This window comes from Rhipicephalus microplus, chromosome X, assembly GCF_043290135.1.
Source record: "Rhipicephalus microplus isolate Deutch F79 chromosome X, USDA_Rmic, whole genome shotgun sequence".
NCBI lineage: Eukaryota > Metazoa > Arthropoda > Arachnida > Ixodida > Ixodidae > Rhipicephalus > Rhipicephalus microplus.
This window is the reverse complement of record NC_134710.1, coordinates 168541653-168561934: the sequence shown is the minus strand read 5'-3', so window position 1 is coordinate 168561934 and position 20282 is coordinate 168541653. Positions and strand designations below refer to the sequence as shown.

The 20282-nt window shown below is 43.1% G+C and overlaps 1 protein-coding gene across 8 annotated transcripts in view; it reads left to right on the top strand.

Annotated features, from left to right (window-relative positions):
• LOC119177140 (enhancer of mRNA-decapping protein 4) overlaps positions 1–20282 on the top strand; it is a 99823-nt gene that overhangs the window by 52669 nt on the left and 26872 nt on the right. For 4 of the 8 annotated variants that reach the window (XM_075878180.1, XM_075878181.1, XM_075878182.1 and 1 more), the window contains exons 2-3: positions 3029–3173; positions 7225–7455. Coding sequence is in view for 3 of the 8 variants with exons in the window: in XM_075878177.1 (XP_075734292.1) it covers positions 222–279; positions 3029–3173 (203 nt within the window). In the remaining 5 variants the exon portion in view is untranslated. Of the gene's footprint in view, positions 1–51; positions 280–3028; positions 3174–7224; positions 7475–20282 lie in introns of those variants that run through there. The other 4 variants (XM_075878176.1, XM_075878179.1, XM_075878184.1 and 1 more) reach the window with 3 other exon arrangements.

Genomic DNA, 20282 nt, shown 5'->3' with positions numbered 1-20282 from the left:
TGGTCGATCTTTTCACTCTCTACGGCTACAGTGCTTTAGATACTACGGCCATAGCTGGAACTTGAGAGTTTCCGGGGTGGTAGGGAAATGTTGTGTGAGTGCGGTACGGACACAGAAATGTAACTTAGAAGTGTGGCAGCCTGGGCTAGTTGGTATGGCATGACGATAGTTAGAGCGAGAGAACAAAACGACGACACAGAGACAAGAAGGACACGAAGGACATGAGCAAGCCTTCCGTGTCTCTGTCCGAGAAGGAACTAAGGTTCCTCGAAGGTTCTGGTGCGCGCAAGTAGTTATATTATCTTTACTTTTCTGTTTTGTTTCCTTATAGACTTTTCTTTGCCTTTTTCTGTGCTTTTGTTTTTGTTTTTCCCTTACTCATGTTTTGCTCTGGATACAGCATAGAGTTTCATACAGTAATGTATGAAACTCTATGGGATACAGTGTGTACTAGACGAGTGGTCAGTGGTCACACGCGCCAGCCGGTCACAACACGCAACAGGAGTCATGACCTCAGAGATTGCGTGCTGGCAGGAAGCTTAAGAGTGACGGTCTAGGCATAGTTTTTCTCATAGAGTTTCATACAGTAATACATATCGTATGAAACTTTATGGTTTTTTTAGAAGGCGATGAAACGGCCTAAATTGTATGGACGTGATATCAGGCATTTTTTTTGCTTGGACGCGCTCTTTGAATCATTTGACATGACTTTGCCGATGCCGAATCGGCACGCGATCTGTCTTTCAGTGTGCCACCTCATCGGCCTCTCCTAAGCCGGACTTGTTGCTGCTGCGTAATGGTGGTCTTGTCTACAGGCCTCCTAAGCCGGACTTGTTGCTGCTGCGTAATGGTGGTCTTGTCTACAGGCCCCTTGATATTGAATGTTAGATGACCATAGCAAAGTTGGCTACGGTCATCTCTGTTCTGAGAAATAATTCACTTCCTCGGCGAGACACAAGAGAACATGCAAAGTTCAGATGCAGCTGGCAGCATCGGTTTCTCCTGCGCGCATGTCAGCAATGTATATTTGCTTGCTTTATCAAAGCTCGGATGACAGAAAGGCGCACTGCAACAGACGTGGTCTCAGAGCTGAGTCCCTGGGTGCCTAAATTTCACGAACGGCTCGTGGTGCGAAGAAAAGAAGCACGAACAGTTGGAATCAGACCCAAGTATTTTGTTCGACAAACAGGTATTCTACCACAGAGCCACGCTAGGCTTCGAAACTGCTTTGAAAAAATACCCTATGCAGGCGTAATGCTGGTCAAACGTCAATTGGGGTCGCAATGGTAGCTGTGTAGTTTTATAAACAATACATATATTTAATGTTATTGATTAATAGGTTAATGTCACTTGAATATTCAAGCACCATCCACTGAAGTTTATCTACGAAGCAATAGACAGGCCTACCATCCTTGCAAGGCATGTCCTCCATATCAGCTTTCTGCTTCTGGTGTTGGTAATAATTATGTTGCTGTTTGCATCATTAGCTGTAAACAAATGGTTACATAAAACATGTGACTGTTCACCTATCTCTGTGCACACATTTGTGCATATCATTTGCATAATTTTGTACCGTTGCACTTAATAAAAATACCACACCACAGTCATGTGCCTTTCTTCCGTATTCGATGGAAGTTAAAACTCTGTAGGCCCGTGTGCTCAGATTTGGGTGCACGTTAAAGAACCCCAGGTGGTCGAAATTTCAGGAGCACTCCACTATGGCGTCTCTCATAATCATATGGTGGTTTTGGAATATTAAGCCCCAGTAGTCAATCAATCAATTTCTTCACATGCTTCTGCTGAATCTTTAATAGTCCTTTAGCATTTTTATGTTATATCTTATTCTCCACTCTGCCACATTCAGTTAATGCTTAAGCTAAGCCATTATATCCCTTTTATGTACATTTTCTGGCATTCATGTGCCCTGGTATTCCTTTGGTGAACTTGTTTCACACACTGGCCAAGCCTCATAGAAAGAAGTGTACAGTTGAAATCTGATCTCTCAAATGCCCCAACAAGCTTGATCCTATGGGTGTGCCAGGACTTAATTGTTGTTTATATGAATTGCTACTAATTTTAACTCTCATTTTTAATGTATGACCTATGGTGCAGTCTATCATAAACAACTTTTACCTTAAACCATTGTACTTGTTTTATACATTTTAGAATTTTGATCTGGGTTATTGCACAACTTGCACTGGCACTACCAGTAGTGCTACGGTGGTAGTGTTCCCCCATTCACGTTCTTAGGTATTTCTGTTATTGTAACCTTGAGAGTATCTAGAGCCACTTGTAGTCATGACGGTAATCTGAAGCCTTTCTTTTTTCTTCCTTCCTTCTTTCCCTTCTCTCTCTCAATTTTGTTTTTTTTTTTTCAAATGGCATTGCATAGTACGTAATTTAAGAGTTGGGAGCTGACCATAAACTTTCTCACCTAAAGGCCTCACACCTGTCAGGGTCAAGACTCTCCCTCTGATAGTGGGATACTTATTCATAGCAAGGGTCTGAAGCCCATCAGTTTCTGGCTTGATTGTACCATCTTGGTAGGCCCACTTATTCAGTAATACACACGTTCATGCCCATGACACAAACAGTTCTTAATCTAAAGCACGTTTCAAATTTAGGCTTTAAATTTGCAGAAACAATTTTTTGATCAAACGTGTGTTCTCATTGCCATGTAGCCATGTCAAGTATAGTTTACATTGGACTTTGCTTTTCATTCAATTTGGAGCAAGAAAGTTGCACAAATCTAATGTATGCAACTTATTAATGTTTGATTGTTCTGTGTCACTGAATGGCTGGCACCCCCAGTGATGTCTTGAATGTGTAAATGCCTGCTGTATATAGTTTGAAGGACCGTGAGTTACTGCCGTTCTCATTTGAAAAAATCACACTAATATATATATATATATATATATATATATCTTACATACAGCAGTAGTGTAAGAGACAGCTCTAGGGGGCTCAGTTGAGGATGTTGGCGATCAGGATGCGATGTTTGAGCTAAGCCTGTGCTTTTATTATGCAGCTGAAGACTCGAGCCAAGCAGTACTCCTGCCTAAAGCAAGTCCTTCACCCACGAATGCAACTTGGTACTCTTTGCCAGCGGATCACGTGCTGTGGAAACTTTTACGCAGCGCTCCAGCATCCAGCGCTGCTGAACGAAAAACATTGTAGGTGGCTATTCTTTTGACTGCTGGTGAGAATATTAAAACTTGGCAGATGCATGCTTCCTGCCAGTGTGCAGTGATAGCCAGTCAGAAATTGATATATCAAGTTGCCTTCCTTTCTCTTGCTTCCTACTCTTTGTACTGGCGTGGCAAAACTTATTATACGAAAATAGTTTCTGACATTTTCTGTTTGGAGCTGGTGTCTCATTCATTGGCATGTTCTATGTAGAGCTTTTCCTTTTCACAATGTTTACGCGTCTCAATGAATGGTATTACTTTACCATCTCCCATAATGTAAATGGTACACTGATGTATACTTTTGTAAAGGTGACAGTTACTTTCTTTAATATATATTTGTTCTATATAGAGGTAAATTCCAAAGTATTTTTAAATGCAAAGCATTTTTTAGCAAACAAAAGGCACTTTGATTACTTCTATTCATCTATCTATCTAGCCGCTTGTGTCTTGGGGCTCTCGCGGTCATTTCCTTAACTTTGTATATAGTACCAACATTGGCATAGGATGGCGCGAGTGTATGATGAACACAATTTAGAGTTCATGACGTGTTGCATATTTCATGAAATCCATTTCACCAGTCATGTGTGGCACATATCTGCCCACCACAGCTCATTGTATTCTGATGTACGTTTCAAGTGATTTACAATTTATATAGAAAATTTTGTGTGAAGGAACTAATATTGCTGAAAATGCTGTGTCAACATTAGTGGTGTTGTTGATGGGTAAAAATCTGGATTGAAGCAAAAAATGGCTCAAGCTGTAATTAAAACCAGGCCTTCTGCATGGTCATTGTGTATTCTACCACACAGCAATGCCAGTGTTTCAAACTGTGTTGGAGAAAGACTCCATTGAAGGGTCATTTATTTAATTATTTGTTTATTTAATAGAAACATACAAGATGAACGTATATATACACACATTCGGAGGTACTGAAATAAAAACTGTTGGGGGAACCTCCTAAAAATAAATGGGGGTTACAAAAATCTCAAAAAACAGTGAGCCATATATTTTAAACAATATAAAATGCATCAATAGCAAAGGGTAAGACTAATAATAAAAATATCTATAAGATAATCATAATGATGAATAGAGAGATTGAAAAGGTAAAGTGGACAAAACTACAAATATAATTCACATAAATTCAGACAAGAATAAATGGTACATCTAACCAGCAACGCAAAGACTCATCAAACATAGGCAAAATTCAAACACCTAAAAATTGTTAGCAATACATTGGGAAACATTCTGGAGGGGAAAAAATAATATGTAAATAATTTTGTGCATGTGAAAAAGGCTCCTTTGTTCTTCATTTGAATGATAAGAATGAACACGACTTTATATCTTATGATAATGAGTCAATGATTCGGAATGCAATGATAAGTCTCCGATAAAAATTTTTAACTTAAAGAAGAGGTAGGTTAACTTGTTTAATTTTTTTAGTATTTCTATTAATGAGGTTTGATTGAGTAAAACCTGCAATATGAGGTCGATATTCATAAGACGAGACATCACTAGTACCGCTTTATGATTTATTAACATACGTTGAGATATAACATTTAGGAAACTGAATATATGAGCAGAGAGAGTTGTATGTGATTGAAATGTATTTAATCATAATGCCTGCTTTTCCAAAATTTTTAGATGATGAAGATGTGCGGCATATGTATTACTCTAAGATAAGAGGTATTAAGAGCTGTGACTGTGTATGTATGCATAATAAAAGACATAAGAATGTTTTGATAAAAGTAAGAGAGATTTTTTTATCAAGGTGTGAATACAAAATGAGATTTTTTTCAATAAGTGATTAAGCATGGCACTCGAACTTTATATTCCCATCTAGAACAACAAAAAATTTAGTAGACTGGAATCTGGAAATGACATCATTATTTAAAGAAACTGTGATAGAATGATTAGGCAGAATTTTTGAGGAATGGAATATTATAAAAGTAGTCTTAGATGGATTAATTAGCTTATTTTTCAGACACGATGAATGAAAATTTGCTAGATCCACGTTAAGTTCATCCTGTAGAACACCAAAACATCTTTCAGGTGTGAAAATGGTGATGTCAGAATAAAGAAGACAGTTTGCTTGTGTTAATCATCAAATCATTGATGATTATGAGAAATTAAAGTGGCCCAAGTATTGATCTTTGCGAAACGCCTATACTTATTGATTTGATGAAGAGAGGACACCATGAGTTCGTATTCTGTATGATCGGTATGTTAAACAGTTATGAATCAATTCTAAAGGTGGCCTAGAAATGCCGTAAGATTCAAGTTTGCTTAAAAGAATGCGATGGTCGATGGAGTCAAAGGCCTTGGTTGATGGCTACTTTAACCCTTTCAGTAAAAGTAATAAGCGCTAGTTTGGGAAACGAATTCTCACAAAAACCCAATTGATCACATGTAAGAATAATAAATTTCAATAGGTATTTACTCAGATGATTGTTTACTAGCTTTTTGATCACCTTACTATAAAAAGACAAAATGCAGTTAGGACAATATTACTCATGCACTCTTAGTCACCTTTTTTAAGCACTGAAATAAGTTTGCCTATTTTGATGCGATTGGGGAAGATTTCATGTTTAAAAATAATTCGTTTGTTTTATGTGCTAATGCTGGTGAGATTTCTTCACACACAAGCTTAATTAATGCTCTACAGTTGTATAAGATCAAGACCTGGTCGGGTTGTTTTAAGAGATTTGATAATTTGCAGACTTCTTGCGGCATTGTTGGGAATAAGTAAAAGGAATGAAAACATCCCAAAAGAGTAAAAATCAAGGGTGCGACAGCTGGGCCAATTGCACCAATTTGATACAATGCCCCTTCATCGCACCGAGCTGTGTCATAACCACAAAATTTACTGAAATTGCCCCGCATTTCGCCAAATTACCCGACCAGCCTCAAAATTATCTCACATGCGTTAATATTAGTAAGAAGTGGGGGCCACATTGCTCACCTGCACTTTGTGCGTCATTGATCCAACCAAGCGTAGTATCATGGTGACTATAAATATAATTTGTTATATCGGATATTTGTTGTAATATTAGAGATAGAAATCGGCTCTAACAAATTGGCAGTCTGGCTCATGCGATAATGCTAGATAAAACAAATTATTCCATGCTTCATATCCACTAGGTGAAGTTACAACAGAAGGAAGTTCATTGATAAAATGGGTCTGCCTTGACGTTCATTTCACGAAGGGCATCAACTCATATTTAACTGAATTTCGGTGTCACGACCACATTTAAAAGAAATGTAGTTGTGATTGAAATTAATCATTGCCAAGAAAAGTTCAAATTTATCTTGCTATAACTGATAATTGGCGTATTAGTGTTCTTTGTGACGAGTTTCGATTGTATCATGCACTTTTGCTAACGTCTTGTCATATTGCAGCACTTTAAATAAGTATCAGCTGTTCACGTGTTTTCACCACTAATTCCTTATGCAGGGTGATCAGCCTAATGAGATAGTTGGCATTTAACTGTGTAATGTCCTATGACACAGGGTAATTCGAGATTCATCATTGAAAAGCACAGCAGAAAAGGCACATAATTGATTGGTTGATTGATATGTGGGGTTTAACGTCCCAAAACCACCATATGATTATGAGAGACGCCGTAGTGGAGGGCTCCGGAAATTTAGACCACCTGGGGTTCTTTAACGTGCACCCAAATCTGAGCACACGGGCCTACAACATTTCCGCCTCCATCGGAAATGCAGCCGCCGCAGCCGGGATTTGAACCCGCGACCTGCGGGTCAGCAGCCGAGTGCCTTAGCCACTAGACCACCGCGGCGGGGCAAAAGGCACATAATTGCTAAGACTTGAGAGATGCCACTTTCTGCCAGCTATAACTTTCATCACAGTCTGTGTGTGGCAAAATGGGAAGCAGCAAATTAGAATGCAAAAAACTGGTGTGACGGTGGTAGGCCTTGCAGCCTAGCCTTCTTTTTTTCTTCGAAAGGTCTCCACTAATTAGCCGCATCCGTCGTTCTACTTCACCTTCAATGTTAACATGTTACATGATGCTCCCAGGCTCTCTGGAATCCTTACGAAGATCGAGTGCGAGCCCTTTGGGTCCAAGTCCATGAACTCTACTCGTCCGTGCCTGATCGCCTTGCTTCTGGAGAAGAGTCAAGGCTGTAGGATTTTGCTGCCTGCTTCTAGAGGATGTCAAGCAGTCGGGAACATCAGCTATCACTAAATGGAGGCCTCAGAAGCATGGGTCTAAGCACCCGTCAACCTTGCACCTCGGCATCATAGCAGGTTTATCTCTAAAACACAAGTGTGTCTCCCTGCTTGTCCTCCTCCCCTGCATTCCTCCATTCTGGCTGATGCTTTTACAATTCTGTGTGAAATCTTGACACACTTGCACAGACTTTGCTTTGCAAGTAGTGGTGATTTGGATTGCTCTGAATCATCACACTGCGCTTGTGCATCTCACTCAGCTTGTGTTGCTGTGAGTACGGCTGAAGCCATTTGTCTGTCATTTGCTTTCTTCTATCTGTCTCCCTGAAGTTCTACAGTTGAGCCACTTGCAGTCATTCCTTTTGTGCTACAGTTTTTAAGACATGGTTTAGAAAAATTGTTGACTCTGCCACCCATATGGTTCAGTTATGAGCAGCAGCCTGACTACACCAACTGAAGGGCATTAGCCTCTCGCATGTTTCTCCAATTAACCGGGTCCTGTGCTTGCTCTGGCTGTGTTGAACTCCATAATCCCACCTGTCAACCTAACTCTAGCTCCCTTTAAGCATGCTTGCTTTCTCTTGGAATGCAGTCTGTTACTCTTAACCACCAGCAGTTATCTGGGTTTCTCGCTACATGCCCTGCCCATACCATTTGTTGATTGTTACTAATGTATCCTTAACAAGTCTTTTCCCCTGACCCACTTTTTGTTCTTGTCCCTCAACATTGCACCTGTCATTTTCCTCTGCAATGGCTCACTGTGTCATCTTCAATTTGAGTTAAATCCTTTTTTTAATCCTTCAACTTCCAGCCCCATAGGTATTGGTTAGATGTAGCTTGTTGTGACTTTCTTTATTCATCCCTCGCAGCAGAATAGCAGTCATCATCATTATTGAGCCTCCTCACGAGCTGACGCTTGGCCTCGTGGCAGCGCCGGCTCACCCTTGTCTTTTTCTTTCTTTTTTAGTTCCATTAAAGGCTTTCATCTGGCAAGACGTGTTTTTGCTTGATGTGAGCCGCGCCGCAGCAGAAAGGCTCAGAGGTCCAACACATGGTGCCGAAACCCGGGACCTTTGAGGAGACGCCAACATCATCGACGTTAGGAGCCGCAACACCTCGGAAGACGGCGCCTGCGATCTTGGCGAGATACATCGACTGCGGGCGGCAGAATGGAACGACATCTTAGACGACGCCACAGCCTGCGGTCCCAGCTGGATGTCCAGTTGTCCGAGGTGGAAGATCACTTGCGAGGAAATCAAGCCGTCACGGCAGCAGCAGTAATTGTATTCCTCGACCGAATAAGCTCATTTTATGGTCAGATAGAGAAAGTGGATGAGGCAATTTTTGAGGAGACGCCAGACGACCTGTTCGCCAGCGAGACGTTAGACGCTGGAGAATACCGCGACAAGGTTGTTACTTTCGCAGCGAATCTACGAGTCAAGCTGTATGAATGTCTGGCTCCTCCAGCCCCACTGCTTACGAACGTTCACCTGTTATCATCTGGCAAAAGCAAGCTTCCCCAACTAGAACTCATAAAATTTGATGGTAACCGCAGACTATGGCCGAGATTTTGGACGCAGTTACATCAGCAGTCCACAACAACAGCGAGTTAAGCACAGCTGACAAGTTAAACTACTTGAACAGTTTGGTTACCGGAGCGGCCGCGTCGGCCATATCGGGATTACAAGCTACCGAAGAGTGCTATGAAGACGCTATTGAAATTTTAAAGAAGTGTTTCGGAGATGAACAGATCATATTGCACGACCATTTGCAAGGTTTGCTGGATCTAAAGCCGGTGTCTTCGTCAGCAGAAGTTCGTAAGCTGAGGCAACTTTACGACAAGGTACAGGTTCATATTCGAAGCCTCAAGGCGCTTGGCACAAACTCGACAACTTATTGCTCTATGCTTCGGGAAATCCTGCTAAGAGTTCTACCGACGGACATGGTGCTACGTTTTCACGAGATGCACAAGGCATCCTTGTCGGCTGCATCCTCTTCGAATATGCAAGGCAATTCAAACTGTGTAACCGTTCCAGAAGATAACGATCTTCGAATGCTTCTGGAATTCTTCGAACTTCAACTCACTTGTCGGGAAGCTGTTGCTGAACAAGACGTAATAACAGAAACTCGTCGAGCCCCAGATAAGGGAGGACTAAAACACAGTCATCCAGGTGACGTTTCCACGACAGCTGCTCTACAAAGTTCAACAAAAAGTCCACAACAATGCCTGTTTTGCCGGTCTGAAAAGCATCCTGCCGAAGTCTGTCATACGAAGAACATCGACTTCTCAAAAAAAAAAAAAAGAGAGATGCTCATCAAAGCTAGACGATGCTTTCGTTGCCTAAAGCAGGGCCACATGTCAAAAGATTGCAGAAGCCGGTTAAAATGCGGCAAGTGTGCAAGAAGGCATGCAACATCTGTTTGTGCATCCGAAGACATCAAAAACGACAAGAAGGTGATATCTGCATCGGTCAATCTGGTGTCCAAGCAGGCAAAGTCAATCGTAATGCTCCAGAGTAGCCACCGTATTGGGCACCAAATCATCCGGTCGCTACAGAGTCCTTTTTGATGGTGTAAGTCAGCGAAGCTTCATTACAACCAAAGCTTATGGAAGACTTGGATGCGAACTAATAGAAGAGGAAACGTTAGCCATCGGTGTGTTCGGGGGTGATAACATACGGAAAACCATGAAGAAGGTACGTGTATCGATTCTCCCTGCGAACCAGAAGCTTCCAATTTCAATGGAGGTGCTGGTGGTGGACACGATATGCACTGAATGCATTCCGGTACCAGAAGAAAACGTTATAAGAGAAATGAACAAGATTCACTTGGATACGTGAGCTCTCTCTTTACAAGGAGTAGAAGACAAACAGATTGCGGTCCTTATTGAATCAGACTATTATTGGGTTATAGTAACGGGTACTGTGAAGCCTATGTTCGAAAAGTTGAAAGCTGTCAAGACGAAACTGGGATGGACTGTGCAAGGACCATTGTCTACTGCAGCCGATGTTACACAGAGTGCCAGTATTGTAGTCCTACGATCCACAGCGACCGAGCAAGATATCTCTAAACTTTTGACTCGTTTCTGGAATATAGAAAGCACTGGTATCCAGGCCAAAAATGAAAAAACGACGGTCGCTGAATCGGTGCTGAAAAATTTTGAGAACAACATCAATAAGAAAAACAATCGATATGAAGTGGTGCTACCGTGGAAGGAAGGGGTTGAGATGGGTGAAAACTACGCAGTTGCACTCAAACGTCTGCACAGTTTGATGAAGAAGCTTAACAAAGACAGTGAGCTCTTAAAACAATACGAAGCAACTATTTGAATGTACATCGAAGAGGGATATGCTGAAAAAGTACCTTCAAGAGAAGACCAACCAATTGGACCCCGTTATTATATGCCACACCGAGCCGCCATACGAGAGGACTGATCTACTACGAATGTACGCATCGATTCGACGCTTCGTCTTACGAATCCGGGATGAAGTACTTAAACGACAATCTAGGAGCCAACCCAAATCTAAATCCTGACGTAGTGACGCTACTGCTTCGTTTCCGACGCTACAAGATAGCAATGAATGCTGATGTTGAGAAGGCGTTCCTTCAAATTGGCCTGCAAGAACACGAAAGAGATGCACTTCGCTTCTTGTGATTCAAGACTTCACCTCCAGTGGACAGCGCACTGCCGGAAACAGAAGTTTGGAGAATGACGAGAGTGCCCTTTGGAGCTACTTCAAGTCCTTTTCCTTTTGACTGCAACCTTAAAGCACCACTTCAGGTCCGAAGAAAATCGCTTTCCTTCGACAGCCCGGCTATTTCAAGACTCCATATATATGGATGATCTTCTTATTTGCCCTGACACCATTGAACAAGCTATTCAAATGCATAAAGAGATAATTGAAATCTTAAAAGATGCTTCAATGAACATTCGTAAATGGGCCAGCAACGACCCCATTGTATCTGCCGTCCTCCTACAAGGAATCACTTCTTCCGAAAAATCACTTTACTCACCTCCTGGACCTCTTAAAGTCCTGGGACTTTATTGGAACAAACAGATGGATACCTTTTCGCTTAGGCCCCAGGATATTCTACAGTTTATGGAGGAGCATCGAATTACCAAACGCTTTGTGCTCCAAGCTGTTGCAAGGATCTACGACCCTTTGGGGTTTCTGTCACCCTTTATAGTAAGGGCGAAAATCTTCCTACAAGATCTCTGGAGGGAAAACCTCGGCTGGGATGACACCATGCCAATGAAGCTGTCAGCTGTCTGGAAAAAATGGAGCAGGGAGGTAGCCATGCTACATGAGATCAGTATTCCCAGGTTCCTCGTAGCGGGCAGTGAAGGCGCTTATCAAAAGGCAGAACTGCACATCTTTCCCGACGCTAGTGAGTCAGCATACGGTGCTGTAGCCTACCTTCGTACCGTCGACACAAGTGGTACCGTCCACACTGTACTATTAATGGCAAAGACAAGAGTTGCACCGTTAAAGACGGTTACCTTGGCGAGGCTTGAATTAATGTCAGCTTTGCTTGCAGCCCGCTTATATGCCTACATCATCAAGAACTGCGACCTGGGCATTGGTGAAGTAACATTTTGGTCAGATTCCCAGATTACCCTTTGCTGGATATACAAGGACCCCGTTTCTTGGAAGGCATTCGTACGGAACAGGACGCAGGAGATTAGAAATTTGACAGAATATTCTCGATGGCGATTTTGTCCCGGAAAAGAAAACCCTGCAGATTTGCTCACTCAAGGCTTGACTGTACACAAACTGAGTACATCACAGTTGTGGTGGTATGGACCCGGATGGCTTGCCATGTCTCATACATTTTGGCCTGAATTCAGGGGAAACCTTGACCTCGAAAACGGAAAACTCGAGGCAGCTGAGACGGGGCCAGAAATCAATATCCACGCTGTTAACACGAGAACATCGATGCCAACGCTGATTGGAAACGAACGATTCAGCAGCCTCACAAAACTTGTAAGAGTAACGGCATGGGTTTTCCGTTATGTTAAAAAGTTGAGATAGGAAAGCGATAGGTTCGAGGAGCTGTCTGCTGAAGAAATTCAACAGGCGCAGCGCTACTTGATTCGCGTAGAACAGAGAGCTCACTTTGGTAACGAAGCGAACTGCGTCGCAAACGAGAATCCCATTCCTTCCCAAAGTCCAGTTGGACAATTAAGATTCTTTCTCGACAACAACGGGCTGCTTCGGGTACAAGGAAAAGTTCAGATTACGGACGACTCGTACGGTTCTCGCCATCCAATCCTCCTACCAAAAGACTGTCACCTCGTTGCTTTAATCATCAATCATGCTCACGAAAAAGTCTTCCACGGAGGAGTACGAGACACACTGACTCAAATAAGGGAACAAAACTGGATTCCACAATTACGACAGCTGGTGAAAAAAACATTAAAACGGTGTATCATCTGCCAACGCCTACAGTCTAAACCAGTTGAACAAGTTTAACCTTGTATGCCCCAGGATCGTTGTAAACAAACGCCTCCGTTTCTTGTAAGTGGAGTAGATTTTGCGGGTCTACTTTACATCAAAGGGCATCTTCACCAGCGCTCTTACATCGCTCTTTTTACTTGTGATGTAACAAGGGCTGTTCACTTGGAACTTGTTGAATATTTGACGACGGTGGCTTTCCTTTGTGCACTTCGGAGATTCGTATCACGTCGAGGCCTCTGTCACACAATGTACAGCGACAATGCCCGAACCTTTGTCAAAACGTCCAAAGATCTAGAGAAGCTCTGGCGAACAATTCGGCATCCTGATGTACTTGCATATTTCTCTTCCTCGAAGATTCAGTGGCAATTCATTTGCCCGAGTGCTCCTTGATGGGGCGGGTTTTACGAGAGACTCGTATGTTCTGTGAAGACCTGCTTGAAGAAAATGCTTGGTCGACATTTGGTAAATCAGACAGAGTTGGTCACTTTACTAACGGAAGTGGAAGCAGTAATAAATTCTCGGCCCTTAACATATGTGTACAATGATGTGGATGAGCCGTGCCCCCTATCTCCAGCAGATTTTCTCGTTGGAAGAAGACTGACAACGCTACCACCTTACGACCTCAAAATCAAAACCGAGTCGACCAACGATCAACTGAAGAAACTTTGGAGCAAGAGAGAAGAGGATCTGCAAACTTTCTGGTCTCGTTGGTTAAAGGAGTACCTCAATGAACTCGGGAATTACACATTCAACCAAGCAAAAAGAAATCACATATTGAAGGAAGGCAATGTAGTTCTACTCGGAAAAAAACATTGTCCCAGGCAACTGTGGACCTTGGTTCGCATAGGAGAACTGATCGGTGGACGTGACGGCATCGTGAGGACTTGCTTTCTACGCTTGCCCGACGGCACTGTTGTGAAGCGTCCTGTGCAGCTACTCTACCCATTGGAAGCCACCTAGCATCATCTGTCGGCGCGGGACACTGTTGTGACTTTCTTTATTCATCCCTCGTAGCAGAATAGCAGTCATCATCATTATTGAGCCTCCTCACGAGCTGACACTTGGCCTCGTGGCAGCGCCGGCTCATCCTTGTCTTTTTCTTTCTTCTTTAGTTCCATTAAAGCCTTTCATCTGGCAAGACGTGTTTTTGCTTGATGTGAGCCGCGCCGCAGCAGAAAGGCTCAGAGGTCTAACATAGCTGTTATACACTTTTCTCTTGAGGAATACTAGTAAAATTCACTCCATCCCATTCTTATTCCTACTTCTGTCTCATGATTTAGATATGTGGTCATTATCTGCCCTATATTCTCTTGTACAATCGTAAGAGTTGTTGACATGGTTATTATCACTACAATGAACTGTACAAAATGTGGGCTTAGGTTTTGTTCCACTTCTTGTGGGGTCTCGACGAGGCGAGCGCACGCCACGCTCTTGGAGTGAACGAACACAGCAGACGCGGTCGGTACGAACCAACAAACACATACAAATTTATTTATTTAATTTACAACGACAAAATCGACCGCCGAATTGTTCATAAATCGTAATTAACATGCTAAGTCATCATTACACAAAATTACCAAACATTCAAACAACACAACACAAGAGCACACAAAAGGCGGCGTCGCCAACGCTTCACTCACCACGTGGGCCTACCGCAGGTGGCCCGCGGTGCCATCCACGGCAGACCCACAACCGTTCGCGGCAGGTGCTACGCGCAGAAGAGACTTGCTCAACTCTCGCCTGCCACCAAGGTTGCTTCCCGCCAGGGGTCACCACCGGTGCTACTACTGTCACAACCATGATGATGATGATGGATGGATGGATGGATGTGGCTGTACCCTTTAGATCGGGCGGCGGCTAATGCCCCCTAGCCGTAATACTTAGTGAACTAACCATTAGATTTATCTTTTTTTTTCCTTTAAATAGTGAGGTTGAGGATTCGTACTTTGCAGTGTAGGGTTTAATTTTCACTTGTGCCTTGACTTTAGCCACCAATCAGATAACCTCCTTCTAGTTAAGTCTACCCATTTAAAGTCTATTTTTCCCTCCCTGTCCCTAAACCCCAGTGCTTTGAAAAACTCTGCGTCATCATCCTGAACTACAGGGTGAAGTCCTTTACAGAACATTATCAAGTGTACGGCAGTTTATTCTTCCTCTCCACACACACTGCATACTGTGTCTACCCCTTCGTATTTGGCCCGATATGTCTTGGTTCGCAATACTCCCGTCCTGGCCTCAAACAGTAGAGAACTACCACGAGTATTATCATAGATCCTTTCTTTGGCAATTTCCTGCTTAAAAGTTCGATAGATCTCTAGTGTGGACTTCTTAATCATACCAATACTCCACATGTCAGTCTCCGTTTCCTTCACTTTCTTCTTAACCGATAGTTCTTTTTGGTTTGGCCACCTGCTGTTTTCTAAGTATTTACCAGTCAATTTCCTGGTTCGCTTCCTCAATTTTGTATCGACATTCTTTATGTACAAGTAGCTGAAAACCTTCCTAGCCCAACGCTCCTCCCCCATTTCTCTCAATCGCTTCTCAAATTTTATCTTGCTGCTAGCTTCCCTGCCCTCAAACGATGTCCATCCTATATCACTTTGTACTCCCTGATTTGGTGTATTCCCGTGAGCTCCTAAAGCAAGCCTATCTATTCCACGTTACTTAATTTCTAATCTTGCTTGAACTTCTGATCTCATGCACAAGACCGTATTGCCGAACATCAGCCCAGGAACCATGACCCCTTTTCATATTCCTCTCACGACATCATACCTATTGTAATTCCACAGTGCCCTATTTTCATCACTGCTGCAATCCTGTTACCTTTAGTCGTCACTTATATTTCGTGTTCCCTTAGGTACTCGGTCCCATCGCTTATTCATACGCCCAGATATTTGTATTATCTGTTATCTCTAGCGTGACCTCCTGTATTCTAAGCTCACTACCTTTGTTATCATTAAAAATCATGACTGCTGATTTTTCCTTACTGAATCTAAAATCTAACCTATCTCCCTCATTACCGCAGATGTCCATCAATCTCTGCAAATCTTCCTTGTTGTCGGCCATTAGCACTATATCATATGCGTACATTAATGCTGGTAGTGCCTGATCAATGAGTTCTCCTTGTTTGACTAAAGAGAGAAGTCAAGTATACTTCCTTCTAATTTGGCCTCTAATCCTTGTAGGTACATCATGAATAACAAGGGTGACAGCGGAAACCTTTGCCTAAGTCCCCGTTTCACCTCTGTGGGCTTGGATACCTGTTTTTTCCACTTTATAACTACTTTGTTACTTTTACAGATTTCCTTTAAAAGATTAGTGACTCCATCTTCCACACCCAGTGTGTCTAGTATTCCCCACAAGTCTTCTTGAACCACGCTATCATACGCTCCCTTGATATCCAAAAATGCTAGCCACAGGGGCCTGAGTTCCTTTTCTGCTATTTCGATGCACTGCGTCAGTGAGAACAGATGACAGTGGCAATCAACGCCACCAACCACCCGGTAGTTGTAACCCGAAAGGCGGCTTTTGGGCGAGACACGTGGGCCACACGGCGCAAACAACTTTACAAGGGTGTCAGCACTCCCTCATTTCTGCAACCTTAAATCAAACCATATTCCGAAAACAAAGAAATCAGCTACACAAGCTTTAACAAAAAAGTCACATCGCATGTTCATAATGTCCTTGCACCACGACATCGCTGCTGGCTGACACTGCTGCACTGTCCGGCTCGACTTCACCTCAGTACCAGCCCCGCAACAGCAACGTTGCCGTCGGCACGACGAACCGTCGCTAGCGCTGACACGTCTTTCAGTTGCGACCAGGCACTGCGCCGTGCTCCCGATCGGGTTGCAGAAATTAGGTGCCTTTTCTCATCTTCTAACCAGTACCACCACCACCACTCACGAGGGCGTCGGACTGCAGGCAGTTGCGCAGGTCCCAGGCGTCTCTATCGCCCGACCTCACGACCGCATTCCTGGCCAGCGGCGCTAACGATGTGCGGAAGACAGCCGGCCATGGATGACATCCCTCCCGCTGAATACACACACATAAAAAAAAAAAAACTTGAAAGAACGATGGAGCAGGGTCTAGGGAAGGGAGCTTCGGGCTTTTCGGCCACGATGGTCAATACGGCTAGCTAATACATCGGCAGCGGCCAAGATGCCCATAAAAAATACAATAAAGGTCGCTTTTCCTAGTTTGTGCATCGCAAGATAAAAAAAAAGTGAGGGAAGCAGAGCGCAACACCTCAACGCCACGATCCATCTAGTTGTGCCACATGCGACAGGCGGCTGCGCAGAGGCTTAAGCCTAAGGAGTCGTTCGGCAACAACTGGCATCCACCCAGCACCCAGCTTAGGCGCAGAAGAGGCAGCCGCGAGGAGACATCCACTCTGCGAGGTGGCCCTATCGCTAATCAACGCCACCAACCACCCGGTAGTTGTAACCCGAAATGCGGCTTTTGGGCGAGACACGTGGGCCACACGACGCAAACAACTTTACAGGAGGTGTCAGCACTCCCACATTCTTTATCATCATCGGTCACTGCACAATAAAAGCCTTTTGCCTGTAAACCTGATTTTCACCCCACCTATCTCTTCAGAGTTCTCTGTAGTCTTTTACATTCTTTGAATTTCATTTCATTGCTCTGAGCACTGGTTATCTGTCCTGCACATCATGAGGCCTCTGCAGGTCCGTTTTTTTTCTCCTAATGTCAACCAGAATATTATCGACCCCTATTTGTTTTCTGGCCAATTCTGCTGTCTTTATGCCTCTCATGTTTCATTCTATTGCACACTATATAGCCCTTCACTTTTTCTCTAGTTTCATTTGCTTCAGGGACAGTAGTAAATCGCCTGTCATGATTTGGGAATGTCTGCCACATGTGCTCCCACGGATCTTTATTTTCTGGCCAATCACCTCTTCATCAGTAGGCTATCCTTTTAGTAATTGGCCTAGATTTACATATGCTAGGCATAGATTCTAGAAGCTGGTTTTGCCCTTGAAAGTTGTGCAATTTCTGGTTTTCCTTGAAAACTATTCAATTTCTCCATAAATTCTGTCTAATATTGATTATAGACCTGCTTATTGTGGTAGATAAGCATTTATTTGGCATTTTATTTTTTTAATTTTACTTTTCGTTTTAGGAGCAACATGCAGAGTGCACACTTTCTGCTTTGTATTACTTGTGTGGGACTTCAAACCACACAGTGAATGGAGCCAGAGCTGTATTATCGCTCATTGATGACCTCTGTCACGCTTGTCTTGGTTTCTTCACAGCTTCTCCGATCGTTAATTTCATTTCACCACCTAATTGTCTGCCTTCTTCCATTTTCTTTCAACTTTCCTTCTGGCGACACACTACTTCAAGCAGTTGCGCTACTTTTTCTCCTCTGTTTCTCTATCATGTGAGCAGCACGCAAAATTAACCTGCTGATGCTCAGCTTATATTTGCCAATGTAATCAGTATCTCAACAAATATTCATGGTCCTCATGAAGCCATGGTTGAGAAAAAGAAAATGCTCTGTGCGAGCAAGATCTCAAAAACTAAAAAGTAGAAGAGGCTTGATGACTCTAAACAATCAAAGAGTATTCACGAATCATCTTTTCATGGGAAAGATCGACTTGGAAGTAGTCAAGAGCTCTATTCGGGGAAAGTGAAAGTGCCATTTATAGTGAAACCAAACAGATTGTCCGAAGGCTGAAAAATGGTAAAACCCCACAGAAACGTCTGCGCAGGCAGGCATTTGGTGTGTGGCAACAACATGGACCTGAGCCAATGGAGGGGGGGGGGGGGATCGACTTTCTCCCTACGCTTCCGGGGAAAAGGGGATTATTGGGGTTGAGCTGACGCTGGGTGCTTAGTCTTCAGGTCCCCCGGCAGAGGCACACACCCCTTTGGCCACACAACACTTTTTTCTGGTCCATAATGGATAAAATCATTCAGTGGAATGTTAGAAGGCTACTCAGAAATCTCGATGACGTCCAAGAACTTTTCAGTAAGTTGATCTCGAAAGTGCTGTGTGTGCAAGAAACACACCTATCTCCTAAATACCAAAATTTTCTCTGCCAATTCATTACTTTCCGAAAGGACCCTGAAGATGCTGTCGTATCATTTGGTGGAGTAGCCATTATAGCTGATCGAAGTGTGGTATGCCAGCAGATGAAGCTCCAGACAGCCCTTGAGGCAGTGGCCGTTCGAGCTGTACTTTTTAACAAACTCATCACCTTATGCTCTCTGTATATACCACCACACGTTCAGCTTACAGACGTGACATGGAATGATTAATATATGAACTCCCAGACCACCTTTTGAGGTGATTTTAATGAACACAATGTCCTGTGGGGCAATTCCCGCTGTGATGCTTGAGGACGTCTCATTGAAAAGCTTATTTATTCTTCTAGCTTATGTCTCTCAAGTACGAAGGAGCCTTCGTATTTTAGCATTGCGAACAATTCATACTCCTCAATAGATCTTAGCATTTCATCACCGTCCCTTTTAGCCAATTTTAAATGAAATGTCTTTGAAAACTCTTATGGAACTAACCACTTCCTGCTCATCCTGAGCGTACCGAACAAAGGCCAACCATCTCCGCAAGTTCCAAGATGGAAGCTCAACTCAGCTGATTGGGAACAGTACTAAAGTCTTACCCACATGACATGGACTGAGATATGACATGACGTGGTCTGACCATAGATGACGCTGTCACGTATTTTACTGCTTTTATTTTTGATGCCGCATCCAAGTGCATTATTCAAACGAGCGGAATGAGTTCCAAATGGCGAGTTCTATGGTAAAACGATGCTTGTAGGAAAGTTCGGATGAATCAGAACAAAGCGTGGGCATTGCTTCGTGACTTCCCAACAGCGGAAAACCTGGAAAATTTTAAGCAGGTCAAACTGTAGGTAAGAAGAATACGCAGACAAGCCAGACGAAAGAACTGGATGAACTTCATTACGAGCATCAACTCGTACACAGATGAGGGGGAAATGTGAAACAAGGTCTAGAAAATTAAAGACCAACATACATTCTCTCCCATTAGTAAATACCCTCGGGGAAAGTTTGGAGGACCAAGCCAATTTTCTTGGTGCACATTTTGAAAATATATGGAGCTCCTCACACTACTCTGACGCATTCCAAAAGTGAAAAGCACACCTATAACAACAAAACCCAGAAAGAAAATCTAAAAAAACTGAGGCTTACAACGAGCCTTTCTGCTTAGCAGAATTGCAGAGCACTGAACTGTTGTAACACATCTTCTCAAGATTCTGACTGCATAATGTATGAGATGCTAAAGCAACTACGTTTCGAAACGCAAAAAACCTTCCTTTCTCTTTACAATATTATATGGTTTTCTGGTGCGATCCTCTCTTCTTGGAAGGAAGCTGTTTTAATTCCAATTTTGAAGCAGGATCAGGATCCTTCAACTGCATCAAATTACAGGCC